The 20,206-nt window shown below is 37.1% G+C and overlaps 1 protein-coding gene and 1 long non-coding RNA gene across 5 annotated transcripts in view; both read right to left on the minus strand.

Annotated features, from left to right (window-relative positions):
* The window catches only part of PTPN12 (protein tyrosine phosphatase non-receptor type 12), an 86,547-nt gene that overhangs the window by 21,419 nt on the left and 44,922 nt on the right, over positions 1–20,206 (minus strand). For all 4 annotated transcript variants that reach the window (XM_068926126.1, XM_068926204.1, XM_068926373.1 and 1 more), the window contains 6 exons: positions 19,807–19,866; positions 15,972–16,114; positions 12,607–12,673; positions 11,895–11,972; positions 11,694–11,792; positions 2,032–2,117 (listed from right to left, as the gene is read on the minus strand). In XM_068926126.1, coding sequence (XP_068782227.1) covers positions 2,032–2,117; positions 11,694–11,792; positions 11,895–11,972; positions 12,607–12,673; positions 15,972–16,114; positions 19,807–19,866 — 533 coding nt within the window. The remainder of the gene's footprint in view (positions 1–2,031; positions 2,118–11,693; positions 11,793–11,894; positions 11,973–12,606; positions 12,674–15,971; positions 16,115–19,806; positions 19,867–20,206) is intronic.
* On the minus strand, positions 7,711–11,687 carry LOC138064348 (uncharacterized). Its single transcript, XR_011137610.1, has 3 exons — positions 9,793–11,687; positions 8,745–8,851; positions 7,711–7,725 (listed from the first exon to the last, which is right to left on the minus strand). It is a non-coding gene; the product is annotated as an uncharacterized lncRNA (long non-coding RNA).

Here is a 20,206-nt window from a genome sequence, read left to right on the forward strand (position 1 = left end):
CGGGTATTCTGAGCAGATGTGTCTTTCCTCAGAAGCATCTTCCATGAAGGATGCAGTTAATTGTTTTTCCAAAAATAATCTTTATCTGAAAAGGACAATAGCTTTGCTAAACGCTTCCCTTTATTCACTTATAAGGTACCAATCTTCCTGCCACTGTGAACACTAGATTATTTCCCAGATGGGAAAGTATAAGTTCATGGACATAGGCTAAAAGCAACTAGGTTTTATAGAAGATGAAAAGATTTTAACTTAATCATGCAGTAAGTAAAGAACAATGCAATGCAGATAAGATGCAGCAGATACGTGCTATAAAATGAATTTTGTACATACAATTATTACAGAAATAGACAGGTTCAAGGATAGAGGAACACTAGTTACCAGACTCCTCTGTCATCACCTTAATCCATATAATTGGATACAATCACATTACCTTCAACCTAAATAAGATAAAAGTTATATTACCTACACAGCATATAAACTGTTTCATTTGTTTGTGGAAAGCCCCAACTCAGTTCCACCTCTCACTTTCCATGTCTTCTGCTCCTTTAATTTCTGCTTGATATAACTAATACCAAGTTAACTAGGTTACCTGTAACAGCTGCTTAAATTCTTATCTTACTATCACTAATGGTATATATTATTTCCAATGCTATCTTCTTGTAAATACCATACCAACGGTTACTAAATGACAGGTCCGTTTATGGTAGTTCTCCGATATCCACAATAAGTGGTCATTAGAATTACATGCAATATTCCAGATCTGGCCCAGATTACTAGTTAGATCAAAGTGGAACACCTACACACCTAATTTGAAACTGAATTCATTCCTGTAACAAATGAGATGATGTACTGAATTTACATACACATTGCTCCCCATTTTGAGTCCACAATCTTTAGATGACTTTCTATGTCCAGTTAGATTTTACACATATATACATATATATAAGCCCTCTTCCCTTACCCAACCTAAAATATTTTAGAATTTAAAATTCATTTTATTACATAATCACTGCTCTAATCTTTCCAGCCCCTCAAAAAAGAGCTCATCTTCCTGCATGGTTAGTACCTCACCAAATACAAAACTAGAAAGAAAGAATTAATTCTCATCTTCTGCCTTACATCATTAAAGTGTTAAATGAATAGGAGTTACCGCTACTGATCTAGCATTATACTACTCAAGTTTGACTTTATGCTAGAACATTAATTGTGTCACTCTAAAACTTTAGGAAATACAAGTGCTTATTTTAAGTGGCAGGCAGTTGAAAGAACTCCATAGGAAAATCCTGCCTAAAGCAGGCAGGAGCTCCATCCAAGGCACCTTCATTTTTCCAGTAACTATCTAGGGAACTTAGGCACACGCTTTAAGAGAGTTGCTTCCTTAGGTGCCTGATGTTAGGCACCTCAGGCTTGGTACCAATGTTAGGCAGACTGGATCTGTTAGCTCACGTTTACTTTTGGCTTCCTTAAAATGAAGTCCACGTATTCTAGGAACTAGAGGGGACCGTCTACTTTTTCCTCTCTGAATGAGGACAATTGAATGAAAGGATTAGTGAGGCCAATCTTCTTATGAATAAAAATGTTTTGTTACTCCACTCTAGTCAACAGTAATCCTTGTCAGCGAGGTAACGTTTTCCTGAACAAATGCCTATTTTTTATTACATTTTTGCCTCCCAAAATGCATGTTCAGTCATTATTTGAGCCTATTTTGAAGTGTCAGTGCATTGTTACTGCCATCTAGAAGACTTGGAGCACACACGGATCTAATATCTGTCTACTGAAGGGCATGCTTACCTGCTCGTGTTTTGTCATTGCAAGATTGGTAAATTCAAATGCAGACTTTGCAAAGATAAAGCTTCGCATTTACAAAGCTAATTACACAGCTGCTATTTCTATTACGTCTGCCTCTATTATGTCTATCAACAGAAGCTGTATCTTAAAAGTCTTCATAGCGTCAACTAGTTTGATTCCATTTTTAACTATGAAACAGGTCAATTCGTCAGCTTAAAATAGTATATTTACATAGTTAACTACCTGCGGGTCCGTGGAGGCTTTGGTGGTGGAGAATCCTGTTTCTCAGTAACTGAAGAACTGACTGCATTCTCTGTATTATTTTCATCCTGGTTAAAAAAAAAAGTTTTCATTCATAGCTGAAAGAAAAATCTTTTTTATTCACAGCTGTAAAGCTGACACAAACATAATACTTAAACCCTAAGGTCCAAATACGTATAACAATACATGAAAACAATGCATGGCAATACTTAATTTTTTGGCCACCATACACTGAAATCCATTTTCAGTTTACACACAGATTAAATTCTATACTAAATTCACAATAGTATTTTCTATTCTGTGCATCCAGCTTCAAATATTTCTGACCAAATTTTCTTTGTTTTGTGCATAATTGTATATACTGCTAGAGAAAATTCTCAGAAGCTGATCTTTCAGGTTGGTAATGAGCAAGCTCCTTTACCCCCCCCCCGCCCCGCCCTTATTCATATACAGAGCACTTATTTTCTAGTCAGTCTAATTAGTTTCACTTGTACAATCAGTACATTTAACTTGAGACTAAACTACACTGCAGTAAGAAAATGAAATTTTCAGCAGCTGTAAATCAACAAGTTGATTAGGCTTAATGCACTGCTTTAAAACACTTTCAAATCATTTCCCTTTCATGTACAATGAAGTTTAATATATTCTGCAGAGCACAAAGATTCTTATTTTCCTTTAGGAGAGCCATAAGATACAAATGAACAGATGACACAAAAAAACTAAAGCTGATATACCATTTCCATGCATGTGCCACAGCCATAGATCCAATAAAGACAAGGAGGAGCTTAGTGTTTTCTTGAGTTTAGTACCTATCTTATTGAAAAAAGTTTATTGCAGGATTTTTTTCTTTTGAAAACTAACTAAAATAAGAAAAACATTCAGAACCTAAGTAACCTATTTCAAAGCATAATACCAATTTTTAAATGGGGCCTACCAACTTTCAGCACACCTGTTCAGGCTGGGTGAGAGACTGACCTTGTACACGACACAAGCAAAAGGAAATTCCCTGCTCCTTTCTGCATCAAATCTAATCGCTACATTTGAACTAAAGAGCACCCTTTCCAAGGTTGGTAAACATGTTTAGCTTTGCAAGATATACCATAACTAATACGCCATAACTAAGTTATTTCAACAGCTAACTAACTTCACTTAAAGGTATACCTTGCTAAATCTATATTTAATTTCCATTACTGGTCATTTTAAATGGTTATCATATCACTGTCTGCTGGTGTGAAGAGTCTATTACCAAACTCTATCCCCCAGTATGCTAACCCAAGTGAAGCTTTTCTGGTGAAGAATCATTCCTATTGGTCTTCACTGAAATCCAAACCTCACCTAATTAGCTGTCCAATCCAATATTCCAAAAGTACTCCAGCAGAGGAAAATACTATCCTATTCCTACTCTCTGTTGTTCATATATCACAGAGTTGTGTTAGTCCTTTCAGCTAAATTACATCAGGGCATTCATTGTCCTGTTGATTATCAACTCTAACCGTCAAGCTTTTTGGAGTGAGTTTCAATCAGCAGATAAAAGCCACTTACATTTAGATGGCCACAAACGAAGCAGGTGACTAAATTCCCATTACAGTCATCCAAGATTCATTGGTTTTGAGCCGGGAGATCTCATGGAACTATTTAAGTTATCAGTCAGTAGGGTGGGGATAAAGGCAATAGATCAGTTGGCCCCACTAACTGTATGTGAAGTTCAGACGTGGCACACATGCAAAGCCTCGTTTCCATCTGGACTCTGCCCTTTTTGTTCCCAGATGTGAGCCTTTACATTTTGCAGTATTGAAGCACACTCACACTCAACTTGCCAGATGGCCCAGATCTTGTCATCTCAAAACTATTCATAATGATTTGGGGTTTTCCAGGAGTAATGGATTAAAAAAAAAAAAAAAAACCCCACACAATAAGCAGTAATAGTAGCAGGTCAACTGATCCTGTTCTACCCTACTGAACTAGAATAATTATCCCTTGGATGGCTCTCAGATTGAAGTGCATTGTAATTCTTTGTTTTTGGTAGCATTTTAACTGCTTCATAAATAAAACTGCCCAATGACTGAAACAGCTGATGAGACATTGACAAGTAGTATCAATGCTATGCTTAATGTGTAAATTGAATGCAGGATCAAGTTTATTTTATCTGGGCACAACAGTACCTTATAAAGTTAACAGTTTTCCAGGACTAATTCAAAAATAGTAAAGATCCAAAGAACTTTTAAAATCTAACTGCAAATTATTCCAGACATTCTAATTTAACAAGATCTTCTTATCGTATGACAGCGACATTTGATCCCTCAAATCTCCTCCTTAACATGCACAAAAGCCATTTCCAACTTTTCTGCATCGGTTCACTGGTGACTGCTCAGACTGTTTTTGCCTGTAATATGCTTGAAAATAAACGTCATTGCCAAAAACACTGAGGATCCCAGTGTCTAACAGCAACAGCTCAGTTTCCTACCAGTTTGTTGTTTCCCCTCTACCCTGAGTTGTGCACATGGGGCAACCTCTGAACCTGTCCAGAATCCAGTCACTACTACAGGTGGCACTAAATGCATTGATATTGTATCAACAAGACCCCCTTAATCATCCCTACTAGTAAGAAGTCAATGTAACTGCTTCCTGAGAAAAGGAAGGGCTGTTCTGCCTTGGTTCAACACCATAGTGCATCAAAGCTTCGCTAGGAGCAGGGAGGGCAGAGAGATATTAGAAAGAGTGAGACCTTCAGAGAAACAATTTCTCCCCCTTGCCACTAACTTTATCCTACATCTGATCAGAAAAGTATCGTGGTTCACTTCCACTATGACGAAGTTTGAGGAATACAGACTTCAGATTTATGCACTCTTTCAACAAGGCCCTGACAAGGGAAAGGGTGTGCCTTTTGGCTGCGGCGTAGACCTTAACTTGTCCAGAAAATAGATCTGCAGCTGCATCTCTGTTCTTCCACATTCACAGAGTGAACTATTTGTGTACAGAATTTTTCCTGCGATATGGCTTTCTCCTAGACAGGGAAAAAACCCTATTATTAAAGAAGTTAACATATGTCTTACTGTACATATACAGTAAGAAGCTCAGTTTCTAGTTAAGAGAAGCAAAAGTACCTAAAGAGCCACAAAGTACTCGGCCATTTTTGCTACTAGTAATAAAGCATATGGACATACCTTGCAAAAAGTGTCCAGACTCAGGTGTCTGAAGCATATATGCAACAACAGTTTACAGAAAATTCCTTAAAGAAACAAGTTTGCGTGCCAGATTAGGTCACACCAGTGTAAATTTAGCCACTGTAAGATGCTACAAAATCAGTCTCAACTTGGAAAAAATCAACTTCAGAAATAACCTTTCATTTAAATTAGCAGATCTATTTACAGCTCCGTTTATAAGATGACGTAACTGCCCTGCTTGACAAGTTAGTTAGTGCTGTCCTGTGACACCATACTTGTCAGATTCAGAATTAGATTCACAAAATGATACCTTTATATTCCACCCCAGCAAAGAAGCCAATGGTTACCTGTACTTTATACACTGGGAAGACTTCAGACCAGCTACACGTTACAAAGCTGTCGCTTCCAGACTAGGTTAAATCAGGATCAATTTACTCTGTTCTAGGCACTTTAAAATCAGGAATAAGAATGTTATAGGCAACGTTCACTTTTAGACAAATCATACCCTAATGAAGTGAAGTATATTTACTCAAAAGTCCTCACACGTGAACTTTATGCTGCTGCAGCATTTTAAAGTAATGTTAGTACTGGATCGCTTCTCCTCTTAAGTTTTTAACTGAAGAAACGCTGCTCACTGAAGCCTCGCAGCAACACCCTTACACATGCTCAGTTCTGTACCATGACAGACAGCAAACAACCAATATTTTGAGCTTCCTCGAGTAATACCAGCTTACTGATTTCACTGTCAGGTGTCGAAAGATGTGAATGCGTAAATATGTAGAAATACTAGCACAGAGCAGAAGAGAAGAAGCTCAGCTGTAAAAGCAAATGTAGGGTATCTCAGAGATGACCTCATCCACTGAGGAGAACAGATGGCAGAATTAAGGAGAGGGGAGGAAAAAAAACAACAACAACAACAAAAAAAACCACCTTCCAGCCTTCCTAATCACAGCTTATTGGCATCAGTCAACACTCTGCTGCTTCTCTAGACAGATGTTCTATTGTAGGGCAGAATGAGATTTTGAGGAGAAAATCATCGGCTTAAAAAAACAGGGGCAAGTATATACAGTCCACAAGGCCATCATGTAGAACTGATTTTTAAAGTGGATTATGAAACGTGTAATTTTTTCAGTGAAATAGAAGTGTTCCGTGCACCCCTCTGCTTTCTTACAGAAGATCTCTCCTCTATCCCATTACGCTGGGCTTCTTGTCACAAGAACACAAAAGCATAAACAACACATGGGGAAACAAATGAGAGGAGTGTTCCCCATATTCGCCTCTACATGGATCAACTGCGGAACTGTTTAGGAGTTCCGGTGTCCTTGTTGGGTTGATTTGAAGGCATAACTACTTGGGCCAAAACAAAATGCTGGGAGCAGTTAGAAATTCATAAGTATTCTCTTAAATTTTGCACAACATTAAAAATCTTTCCATTATGCTGGTAATCTTAACCTAGAAATGTAATATGAGTGATAGAAATTGTGAATTTATTTTGAGAATACAATATTGGCAAAGATGTTTTGTTGGAAGAATATAAGCAATTAAGTGTAAAAGAAAGCAGTACTTATTGTGTAACTTATTCACATTATCAACTTGCAGTTCCCGAGCACCTAACATTGTTGGTTTAGAAAAATTTGAGAAAGAAAATTCCACTAACCTTTTGGGTCTCTCCTAGGCGGATTCTATTGACGTGCCATATTTTTACACATATGAAAGGCTACATTAAAGAATTATAAGATCAGAAAATCAAATACTCAGATTGAAAGTGTAGGTTACAGCTGGTCTACACGGATGCAGACCAACTCATGTTCCTGTGGTAATGCAGCTGAATAAGGAATTCAAGGCAGATGATCTGTCCACATTCAACTTGCTAAGGAGACCTGAATTTTGACATCATCTCCCAGTGGCGGGTCTTTTTATCCACCTTCCTTCTCCAGTGGATGAACCACAAAAGTTTCAGCTGTCACTACCTTTGAGCTAATAGAGGATCACAATTCTAGACTGAGATTTCACAGGTGTTGCTTAAGATTCAAAAATTTTTACTCAGGAATTGTAATACATAATTTTCTCTTGGAACTCATACTAGAAAAATCTGATTTCATACAGAAGCCTTTCATGCTGGTAAAGTGCTAGCAAGTTTATTGCAAAGACTCTTCCAGAAGTAATGTCAGGGTTTCCCTTAAAAGGGATTTAGGCATTCCTTTTGTTCTTATCATAAAGCAGCACGGGAACCACAGAGCATCCATAGATAAAAAGGAGAAACATATTTCAGACAAACAATTCACTGAAATCATTCCAATTAAATAAAACTTTCCAAGCACAGGCAGTAAGATAAATGTCTCTGAAGATATAAGGTTTTTTTTAGAATGCTATAATGGCCAAAAACATCTTTCCAAACTGGAAAACAGTGAAGAGAATTTCAGCAGTGAGGTCTTTTCACGTATTTTTTCCAAAGCATTAATGTTTCTGAATATCAATATTCTTCTATAGCAGCCGATTCTTCTACAGCATCCTAAAAGGGTAATCAATTGCATCAACAGTACTCTGCCACTTTTATAGGGAAAAGGCAAGAGACACCTAAAAGTACTAGCAATGTCATATTTTGCAGAAAACATTTATTAAAAGTTTTGTATTAACGGATAAGGGCAAAACACAAAGACTTACAGTTTTGTAACATGCTTGTTTTTGTTAACTGTCAAAATTCAACAAGAAATATTCTTAAACATATAGTAGACTAATGTATTTAATTTGAATCAATTTTCCTTTTTCCACATGTAGAATATCCAGTTTCCTGGAACTTTATCCAACTCCTAGATTATCCGAGACAACCATGGTTAATTTCAGATTACGGCGATACCTCCCAAATAGCTCATAAAATATTCTACTGCTACAAGTCTGACTGATACCTTATCAGATGATCAACATTCATCAGCTCACATCTATTTCATAGCATCCAAAGCATTACGATTTACATATTCAGTATTATTTTATACACATTTATACTTCTAAACATTCACAATAAAAAGTACAACTGTACTGTGATAGTATACAATTACCTCACTATATCATCATCTATAGATTTCCTGCAAGTTTTTGAATCCTCAAATCAACTTTTGTTAGAATTTACAATTCAATTAGAATTCTATTTTAAATGCTGCAGGTGTTTTCTGTCGATATTCTACAGTATTGCTTCCAGCATGGCAGAGATGGCAAGCTCACAAAAACACACGTTCAGGGCTGTGTCTCAGTTACTTCCTTGTGAATACTACTACTTATTGCGAATCAGGTTAACTTTGTCCTGTGATGCTACTGGCAAACACTGTTTGCAAAACTTAGGTAACTTAAACCTATCAAGCACTGCTTGAAGTGCAGAGGATTGCACAGTTGTCACAGCTTCCAAACCTCCAGTAAGTATGAAGCAAGGACTTTGATTCATACCAAAGAAGTTTCACATTATAATGAAAACAAATTTTTGTCTATCTTTTTAGAGTTGTCTAAAGACCTCACCCTTAATATGATCATATTATTTACCCGTCAGATGGCTACTTGTTTTCCTGGCTGAAATTTGAGAAGCAGAACGATCCAGACAATCCCTCGCTGCTGTTGTCAGTAAGACTCAGACTAGCTACCACGCAATTCTGAAGTAAATGAATAAAGGAATTTAAATCAAAATGATCAAGCATCGTGACATTTTAAAACCATCATAGCTACTACTTCCAATACATGACCACTGCTCGGGGACTTGGGCAACCACAGGGAAAAAGTAGCTACAGCTTCCCTTTGCTCTAAAGCTGTAGTTTGTAGAGCAAAGGAAGTTATGAGATACCAAAGCACTGTGAATAGAACACTGTCGGCTTTGTTTCCACCAAAACAACTAAAGCTATGCAGTTATGCTGTGCCGCAGCTATAAACTGTGGATGAGTTTTATGACTGTTATTAACATTAAGCACCATTTAGATACAGTTAAAAATAGTCCAAACCTAATCAGTTCTGAGGCCAAAAGACAAGACCCATTCAAATCATTCAAAAATTTGCCCCAGGGCTGCCAATTTCCTGCCCTTAGCATATGGTTAAAATAAGTTATCTTGAGATAGCACATTTATTTCCATATATCCATCTAATACTTCTCACCCCACCCCACCCTCCCCCCAAACTGGAAAATGGCTTCCTATATGATCAATTCTAAAGAGTGAAGGTTCACTGCTAATAGATAGAGTAAGACAATACGTAATCTGCAATAAGTAATATCGCAGATGCTACATAATGTCCTCTGTGGGAGGGGGAAGAAATCTTTTGCAGAATAGCAAAAAGCTCCATCTCAAGTGAGCCCGAAAATTTTTAGAATCAGGTTAAAGCTGCAAGGAGATACATAACCGGATATGTGAGGTAGGAGACTACCTTATGGAACTTTAACTGGTGTGGGCTTAGCCTTTGCTTATTCCCCGAAGGCAAAAACCCTAAGTAATAAATTATTTAGGCACAGGCATTCTTTATCTATAATTTTTTTCAGCCCTTCCTGAAGCAGTGCTCAAACTACAGTATGAAGAAGCATTATTTCCCAACATAAGACAAACTGTACCTGGTCAGGTGAAAAGATCCATTTAATCTTGTGTCCAGCAGAACCCAAAATAAAGTGTATGGGGAACAGCATAGGACAAAGCAAGCACGCAGTGATCCCTCCCTAGAATATTCTCCAACAGTTTGCAGCTCTGGAACTTCACAGGTCAGAGATTAGGCCTTGAAACAAACTCATGGAAGACAAATCCATGGCGATGACATATTTACCTCAAAGCCACAGGCTTTCAGCATTCAGTGGTAAGGAACTCTGCAGCTTCGTGTTGCGTGAAGAACTATCCCCCTTTACACTGAATCTGCCAAGTCTCACTGATCTCTTTTAGAAAAGGTTAACAGACATCAACTATTCACTGTTAGCTATTTTATTATTAGCCTCTATTCTTCCAGTCACTCCTTTTCCAGGTGGAGCCCTACTCAGTCTGGTTGTTCTGTAGAGACTTCTGACACCTTTGATCCTTATCAAAACTTTTAATGCTTTAGTTCTACAATATTCTTCTGAGATAAGCAGACCAGATCTGCAGAGAGTATTCAAGCTGCAAGTGTGCAAGGCAGCCACATAATGACATAATGCTTTCTGCTCTCTATTTATTTCCAAATAATTGCTAAGATTCAATTTGCTCTGATTATCGTTAAATATCGAGATACATTTTGATTAATTATAACTAAGATCATTTCCAAGCAAAACTCAGAACTCAGAGTTGATCACTGTATATTCAAGAGCTGGGTTTTCCCCTGCCTTCCCTACATGTCTATCACTGTGCGTGGGTAGTGAGTTTCCCCTTGTTTTATTTAAATCCCATAAGATGTGCAATTCAATAAGAGGTACTATTCAAGTCAACATATCTCTTTATCACACAGAGACAGTATCAGCAAAGCGCATCACCTCACTATTCAGCATTTCTTCCAGATAACTGATGCTCTGGAACACATGGAATTAGCACAAGACGTTTTTGGTTCTATGTAAGCACGCAGACATCAGTCAGATGAAGGTCCAACAGCCAGATGATACTGTAGACTGATCTGCGTACTCTTTAAGGACCAAAACGCAAGTGACTAAGAATCACTTCTGTATAAAGTTAATATCAGCTGCATGTTCCCAACGCTATCACACTCATTTTTTCAGAAATAAAATGAAAGTTCACACACCAGCTAGGCTGAATATCAAACTCCACTCACGTGTAACAAAAAATAACCTGCCATACCCATTCTACAATTGATGCCTTCTTAAAAGGGCAACACGTCCAGCCTTTGAGAAAGCTGCAGGTTGACATAAGAACACTAACTTTGAGCGTCAAAGGCAATCTCTTCTTTCATTTCTCACTTCTATGGTAAACACAACTCAGAGTTGGCAGTCTGAGTCTTCACCACTTCAAATTTAAAAACTGCTTCCATGCTCGCAGGTATTATTTCAAAGGGTCCTAAAGATACTATTCAAGCTCATTCTAAAAAATGGTAGAGCCATTGGTAGAACAAAGTTTTCATTTCCTGTTCTTATCATCACTTTTTAGGTAAGCAGTGCCAGTAAAAGAAAGAACAAACAGATAAGCTGTTAAAGCATCATCTACTGTCACCTCATCAAGCTAAGAGCACACTTCTCAGTAGTTTAAATGTTGAGTTAAAGTCCTGTAATTCATCCATGCTAGAATTCCCTTTATTGTTTCCACCATTGCAATTGCATTTGGGATAAGTGGTAAATATTTCTTTAATTATCTGACTCAACTTTTCCAATCAAATCTTCAGTGTACACTAAGTACAGGCCAACTGATCCTACTGAGAAAAAACGTAGTCCAAACAAGTTCTGTACCCTCCTTAACATCACAGGACACTTAAACAGCCTTTAGACAGAAACGGAATCAAAAGCTAAGTTATAAAAGATCGAAATGCGTAAGTGAAAAACAAACATACCACTCCATCTGCAATCGTCCAGTCTGCGCTACTTTCGTATTTTTGCAGTTGCTTTTCAAATAGTTGCGCTATGGCTCGATGAACAAGTTCATACTGCTCCTATAATAGGTAATAAGATAAAAATTACACATGTGATCTCTAAAAAGAATGACAGTATATTACTTATCATATCGTAAGATCCATTGTAAAGCAAACTATTACCTTAGTCTGCACTGCAGAATGCCTTTGTGTCCTCATTTCTTGTATTAAATTAAATACATTGAATTCTTCAGGTATTTTCTGAAATACAGAAGTCAATTATATTGACTTAAATGTTTGTCAGAACAGCAACACAGAAGATGCCAAATATCCAAAAGTGTATAAAACTTTTCTAGGTACAGCCAATCCATTCTCTCCCATCTAAACCTACTCAAAATTGTTTATAAGAATAAATCTCCTCCTGAATAGTTGTAAAAGCTTCGTTTACACCAGATAAGCGCATTTACAGTATTTTGAAAATGAGACATCCTTGAAAGCATTAATATGGCACTTCAACATTACTAATGTTTCATAACCTAAAAACCTCAGAATGAAATTATTCTTGTACATTTCAAATCTTGGGGGGAAAGGGGAAGGAGGGGAGCTGCAAGATTAAGTAAAGACTGAAAAAGCTGAATTCAAAGTCACCTTATATTAAAACATATTCAAATACAAAATATTTACAATTTTACAGTGACTTTTTAATAGATGACTAACAGTCAAAGGAAAGTAAGTTCCCACTAAAGTATGACTGTGATGAAACTATTCATCCAACTTGACAAAAGAATTTTGGAATGTGTTAGACACGTCACTATTTTAAAGCATTTGGAAGCTTTCTTAAGTATTGTTATGAAATGATGGAATGCCATAAATTCGTTCTTTTAAGATTCCTTACCCCAGCTTTAAGCAAATTCCATGTATAATCTATGGCACAGATGGCTCCTGTTCTTCCACACCCTGCACTATGAAGAGAAACAGTTAGGTACGTTAGAATTATTTTAAATGGTTAAAAAGACACTAAAAGTTTCACATTTCTGAAGTCCATGTGAAAACAAAAAATCACTTCAGTTACACTCCTTCAACTATCATTTTCATCTGGATCAATCTGAAACTATAATATGCTTTAAGATCAAGAATTTAGCAGCTTAAAACGAAGTAAGTTCAGTTTTTAAAAGCATAGCCGACTGGAATTCCAATCATTAGAAATGTTTCCATGCTAACATTTTTCACACTATTACTAGTTATCACTGCTTCAATAGTAGGGATTTTGTCCAAGTTTAGTGATAGACATGTTATACAGCAGAATGGAATACTTATAAGGAGTCCCCACACTTCTGAGTCAGGATATCTGTACTTTGTTTACCTAACAAACATAAAGATAAAAGCAATAAAAGTGACACAGTGAACTGTCGCATTTATTCTGCTTAATAGTATGAATTTATCTATCTATTTTATAGATGAAGAGTTATAAGCCATGCATGTTCATTACATTATAATTATACTGTTGCACCGGACTAGCTCAACAATTTTACTGGCATTCAAGAGATGAACAGGACAAAGAGAAGTAGCTTTCCGGACTAAATAAATTTCTTGTGGGTTTAGACGTCAATCATTTCTAATGGCAAGTTAAAAAAGCACGTGGCTGAAGCCAGTAGGTTTCTGTAGAGAGCAAGCAAACTTGAGAGAGTTAGTAGGTTCCCAACAATTTAACATTTGCAGGCTTATATACGGAAAAACTGAATTCAGACTAATAATAAAATACTCTTGTACCTATGGATTTCTTCGACTGCTAGTCAAAACCAGTAATATCTACTAATAGTTCCTCACAGATGCTAGTTTACACTGTGAAGCTTTGTGTTAACAAAGTCACAGCTACACTCAGTTCTCTCATCCGTGAAAAGTAGTGACTGGAATTCATATCTGAATGAAGATAAGCCCAAAAAAACCCCAAAGAAACAACAACAACAACAAGAACAGTCTTACTACAGGTAAATAACCTCTGACCAATGTTTTAAGGCAGCTACAAGTTAGTTTTCGTTACAGAGTGTTAACAGACACGCCAAATTTGGCCTGTTTTAGATATCTAAAAGTAAAGGCTTACGGACTTTTGGAGGTAGTTTCACTGCCTGGGTTCAAGAAGGGCAATTTTCCCTAGACTATCAAGTCATTGCAACACCAGGTGGTGCTAGGAAGTATCACTCTTTGGGAAAATATAAGCATTCAGGGACACCCCCCCCCCATCTTCTCTCCCTTTCCTACCAGGTAGACACTGCTTCATTAATACTTATGCTTTAAGATACAACAAATGCTTTCCAAGTCTTCATTTTTAATTTAGCAGATGTAAGGGATGACAAGAATTTAGAGTTTTGAAAGCAGCCTAGAAATATTAACTACAACTTTATATTTGTTTCAGTGTTTGCCCACTTGTCCCTTCTGAGCTCACGGACCAATTTCAGTTGTATTTGAAAGCTCTGCACAGATACCGAGTTCCAGAAATCTGTGTAAAGATTGTCCACCATCCTCCTCCCCACCAACCATCATACCCATTGAAGGAAAAGCATAAAGCATACGCTCAGTAACCTGTTCCGTTAGGATTGTAGGCTGCCCACGCCAGCTGAATCAGTGTGGCCGGCTGGCTGACCTCCGGCCTGTACATGCTGCCCCTCGTTTAGTTAGCAGTTAGGTAACTGAGGCAACTAGAAAGACTATGTACGAAAGGAGAAAAAAAATGAGAGCTTGGGGGGTGGGGGGAAATCAGGCCTATGGGGTAGGGTGGAAAAATTAAAAAAAAAAAAAAAAAAAAATCAGGCCTATGGGGTAGGGCTGGGGGAAAATCAGGCCTCCGGAATAGGGTGAAGGTGCGCATATAAGAAAATAGAAAGAAGTAAGATAAGTCTTGCTGAGAAAAGAAATAATACTATTCTTAAAAAGTGATTTTTCCATTAAAGAATGAAACAGTTTTGGAATGTGAAAGCAATAGATCTTCTCGAATATGCGAAGAGATGTAAGGCTCACCTATACTTATTGTTATTAATACTCACTGGCAAAGCAAAATATGGTATAGCATTGGTTGTTATTCCTGTATTCAGAAAACCACGCGCTTTGAATCTATACAGGTGCTGTCACTGTTAACTACAATAAACGTTTATCATATTTTTCATAAACTATACTACTTATACATATGCATAAACTTATCTACTTTGCTATATGCTTTGTAATGTAAATACTGTAGAACAAAGTTTCTTCTCTAACAAGTTCCTTCTATAAAATACTAGTTTAAGACAGAGATAACAACATCATTTTTGGAAAGCAAGTTAAAAAGTTAGTACATTTTAAAAATTTATACCACAGACTGAAACAGCCGAAGAATATCCCTGAATTCCTGGCTATAACGCTACTGCTACATTGGAAAGCTGCAAGCTCCTCACTGATGACTGTGATAGCTTACCAGAAGGCCCATCACTGCATTCCTTTTGCATATGGATGCTAATATAGCAAATTAATGCACATGGGCATTAATTCTTAGCACTTGCTTTGTGCACTGATTACATCAGCACTTAAAACACAATACATCTCTTACTAGCATCCCCACAAGTTAAAAACAAAAAACTTGTCCCTGAGACAATCTAAACCACTAATTCTTGTTGCTTTTAAAAAAAAGGCCAAAAAAAAAACAAAAAACCTCTCACATATCAGAAGCAAGAACTTTCCAGAGAAATTTTCAGGAACTGTCAATTCATCAGAAAATTTCAAGGCAGTTTAGTTTCAGTCCCTCTGCTAGCCAAATTTCAGGTCAAAGACGGAACTGCTGCTCAGAAGCAGAGAACTCCCAAGCAGGACCTACAGCCTGCTGATTAGGGGGACATATTAGAAGAAAAAAAAGTTCTTAGGGAGCGATGCACTTGGCGCTGCGTTCTCCCACGTGGAAAAGGGAGCCTTCATTATTAATCTGATTTGCAACGATCTTCAAAAAGTCTATTTCATCCTACTACAGATTTACATGTTCAGCTTTGAGAAGAGCAAAGCTGTTTCCCTTCAAAAAAGGTAACTGTTTTCCTGGTATTCTGTCTTCAGCTGAAGTAGCAGGGAAATTTCACCTTGGCACAAGTTTTAAGGCAATGAGGAACACATAGCTTTTGAGCCAAGTTTTAACATGAGGAAATGTTCTTTTGCAAAAAAGTAAAAGTAACTGCAGTTTAAAATTGAACTAGTATATCTTGCACCAAATGACTAAACTTAAAAACCAAATATATTTGGTACCTGCAGTGTATACAAATCGGCACATCTTCATGTTCCTGGTATTCTCGCATCAAGCTGATCATGTCCAGAATAGAATCAAAAGACGAAGGGACATCGTGGTCAGGCCAGTTAACATAATGAAACTGATATACGCTACGAGTCTCCTGAGGGGGCGGGGGGAAAAAAGGGGTTAATGATCATACATATTTGACCACTCTGTATGAGATAAATATTGCTATGAGGATTCATCTTTTGCAGAGCTGCTTTAAAAGACCAAATATATTTACTGTATAAAAAAAGCTACTGCTTATATCACATGAAAAACAAAAGAGAAACTTGGAAGCGGTATTTTGAGTACTGCAGACACGTAAGCAGTATGAGATATTTTACAGAAGGGGTGAAAAACACCTCGCTAGTACGTGTGTTAAAGGAACCACAATGTTGCACTATTTAAAAAGATTCTCAGAAAATGTCATGTTACAATGGTACTAAAGACAAGGCAAAGAACAGACTTTAAAACACACCGGTTATTGAAGTACCTGAATTACCGTAAGGACTACTTAAATTTGTCTTTATCACCATTATCCAAACTATCCATAATAAAACTAGCTTTACTGCACCTTTCCATGCTGCCGTCACACCTTTCAATGCTAGTATACCTTTGAAGGAAGGCACCAGAGAGGCAGAGTATGAACTTCCTGATCATCCTTAAAGGTAAGGATTTTCAGGACCTCTCTGCTACCCTCTGTTCAATTATTAGAGAATCACCACAGTGGGCCCTTTTGAGCATGTGACTACAGATCACATCTTCACACTGAAATCAGTGTTTCTGATGCTTTTGTCAGACCTGCAGAAGCACTGTAGCTAGTAAAAATAGAAGAGAAAAGCCAATCTAAGAAAATACAGTAAAAAATCCAACTGATGATGTAAAAATCAATAGCATGCAAAGAAGTTATGACTGTCTAATAAGGTCCACCCAGAACCTTCATTTAATCATATTTAAAAAGAGTAAAATGGTGATTTTTCTCCACATGGGTGGAACTGACCAAAAAACAATTCCTACACACTTTCCATACAGAAATTAATAATAAACCTGAAACTTCAGAGTCCTTTCTTACAGTCACTTTTTAAGAAGGAACTTGGTGTTTTAGCTAAAAATAATATTCAGGTTTCACTCAAACTGGTTTTCCACCTAGAAATTTTAGCATAAATTTGTATATTTATCACATAATTCCTTTTTAATTTTTTGGAATAGTATTTTGCACGATATTCCATCAGGCGGGGGGGAACCGCTTAAAAGGATAGTACTTTACACTACAGATATGCATTTTCCTCCTTAGTTGAAAGCCATATTTAGACCTCTACAAGAGGAAAAGGCAGTAATTCAATATCAAAGAGTATGTTTCACTTCTGTAAAATAAATCCTGTCCTGAGAAAAGTATGGAGCCCGCAAATAACCTGAAGCTCAGGTATTTGCTGAAGAAATACCATTTTATCAGCTGCATAGGATGAACATCCACAACATGTCTTGTTAATCCTTTCAGATGCCTTACTCCTTAGAGGAAAGGAAACTTCAGGCTCTTTGCTAAGATCTAAAGCACAGTGCTAACCGTAGCTTTTTATTGCTTCTTTGTTTTCATGTAATACACAGGCATCCTATAAAACTTGATTAGAACAGAACTCCTGGAAATCAAGTAGTTGAATATAATTTGCTACTATAGTATACTCAAAGCAAAATATAAAAAAAAGCTACAGTAACCAATTCTCATGAAGCTGAGATGTTAAAATAAGATTTAGGTTTTGGTTAGGGATCTTTCTAGTTTTGTTTAAGCGCACTACTTAACAAATCTTGCAAACACCACAGTTGCTATTATGCAGTTAATTGTTGCTATCTGTACAAAGTTTCACAGCACAGTCCATTCATTCAAAAGAAATAGAAATGAACTGCTTAAATTCATGTGACTTAATGCAAAGACTTAGTAGCAAAGACTCTGCTACTGCACGCAAAAATTACCCCAAAATAGCACCTCGTGAAGTAAAGTTTTCACAAACGTTGTAGTTTCACTTACCAAAATGGAACAAAGCACTGCTGAAGAAAATATAAGTGAAACTAACTTCTAATAAATTATTTTTAATATAGGATGCCAATTCAAATTATTAGGTATTCTGTAAAATAGACTGTCAATCTCAGCATTTGTGCAGGACAGGCAGCTTTACAGTTATTAATAACTGATGCTTACTTTTCAGAAAAATAAGTGGTCACCCAAATTAGGCATTTAAGTATAAGTTCAAAGGAAAGGATTAAATCATTTATTTTTAGACACTTACATGAAATGCAAATGATCTTATTTCACTGAACAGATGACAATCCCTTTTCACAAGTTAATGTACCTGATACTCAGTTTTTGAAGTAGGTCTAGTGTTTTAGTCGTTCTTTCCATCATAGGATTTTAATCGAGTTGAATGAACTCTTAATTCCAGAAAGAGACTAGTTACAGTCATTTATAGTTTCCAAATCAGCAAACATTGAATTTCAGAGTCTGAGTTGACTATTAGAGATGCATTTCTTTTTTGACCCTTGAGTACATCGCACAAAATGAAAAAGTTCATCAAGCAAAAAGACACATCAACTTAAACACGAATATACCATGTTTTTTTTTTTAAATAAATATATGATTTCTGAAAGGAATAACTTAATTACAAGCTAGACTGAGAAACCTGGAAGATCACTAAGCTGCCATTCTTCACAGAATCGCAGAATAGTTGAGGTTGGAAGGGACCTCTGGAGATCATCTGGTTCAACTCCCCCGCAGGTCGCTCAGGACCATGTCCAGTCAGGTTCTGAATATCTCCAAGCATGGAGACTCCACAACCTCTCCAGGCAACCTGTTCTGCCACCCTTACAGTAAAAAAGTGTTTTCTTATGCTCACGGGATGTCCTGTGTTTCAACTTGTGCCCATTGCCTCTCATTCTGTCATTGAGCACCACTGAGAAGGGCCTGCCTCTGTCTTCTTTACATCTTCCCTTCAGATATTTAAATGCATAAGATCATCCCTGTGCCTTCTCCTCTCCAGGCTGAACAGCCCCAGCTCTCACCTCCTATGGGAGATGCTCCAGTCTCTTAATCTTTGTGGCCCTTCACTGGACTCACTCCAGTAGATTCATGGCTGTCTTGTACTGGAGGGGCCCAGAACTGGACACAACACTCCAGATGTGGCCTCACCAGTGCTAAGCACAGGGGAAGGATCGCCTCCCTAGACCTGCTGGCAATGCTCTGTCTGCTGGAGCCCAGAACATCACTGGTGGTCTTTAACACAAGAACTCATTGCTGTCTCACATTCAAACTTGTTTTATTGGTATTTGTCAATACAAGTGTATGACTGGACATCCGAATATCCTTTAACATCATAAAAACCTCTTGCCAATAAATGAAAGTCTGTGGGGTGAGCTGTAACAAGTACATATATTTTACGCAAAAGGAAGCTGACTGAAGGAAACATTTTTGAAAGTTTCATTTACAGTTTGTGGTCATAGTTTCAGTTGATAGCAACAGTAAAATTCTACCTTCACAGACGCTTTCTTAGTTGCTAATGCACGCTATTAAAGACCATAACATAGCTTCAGCTAACCAACGATATAAATAACAACAAATAAAACGAGTAGTTTCACTGTCTTTGCTTCTTACATACTAAGGTTATTTTAGCATCACCTCTAAGCTTGATGATTACATATGGATAGAATCAACCTCTAAACAAGCAAGCAACTTTTCATGAGTTCCCTTGGTTATGTGTCACGTTAGAGAACTTCAGATAAGGGTTAAATCAAAGTTGATATCAGAAGTTCCCACATACTTACATTTTGAAATTCAAGTAACAATGTTCTAATGAAGTAGTCTGTTCTTGCTTGCTCAGCTTCCTAAGGTAGAAAAAAATAGTAATGAATGAGAAGAGACAAATATGCAGCACATAGGACATAAATGAAACTCCAAATTTACACTCCAGTCCTTTTTTTTTTTTTTTTTTTTTTTTTTAAATCTACGATTTGCCCGAAAGGTGGGCAGACAAAAATGTTAATTTCAAAAGAGCAGCAATTTACTTTGCTGTACACAATATACCCATGAAACACTGGTTGAATTCTACTTAAAATAAAAATGGGGGTTCGCAATTCAGTAATTCTCTACCCTGCTCACGAAACTGTTAAAAGATGTCTGTTTGTAATAGTATTTCAAAGTACTTCCCTTCCATTATTTCTCCAC

Source organism: Struthio camelus, chromosome 1 (assembly GCF_040807025.1).
Source record: "Struthio camelus isolate bStrCam1 chromosome 1, bStrCam1.hap1, whole genome shotgun sequence".
NCBI classification, from domain to species: domain Eukaryota; kingdom Metazoa; phylum Chordata; class Aves; order Struthioniformes; family Struthionidae; genus Struthio; species Struthio camelus.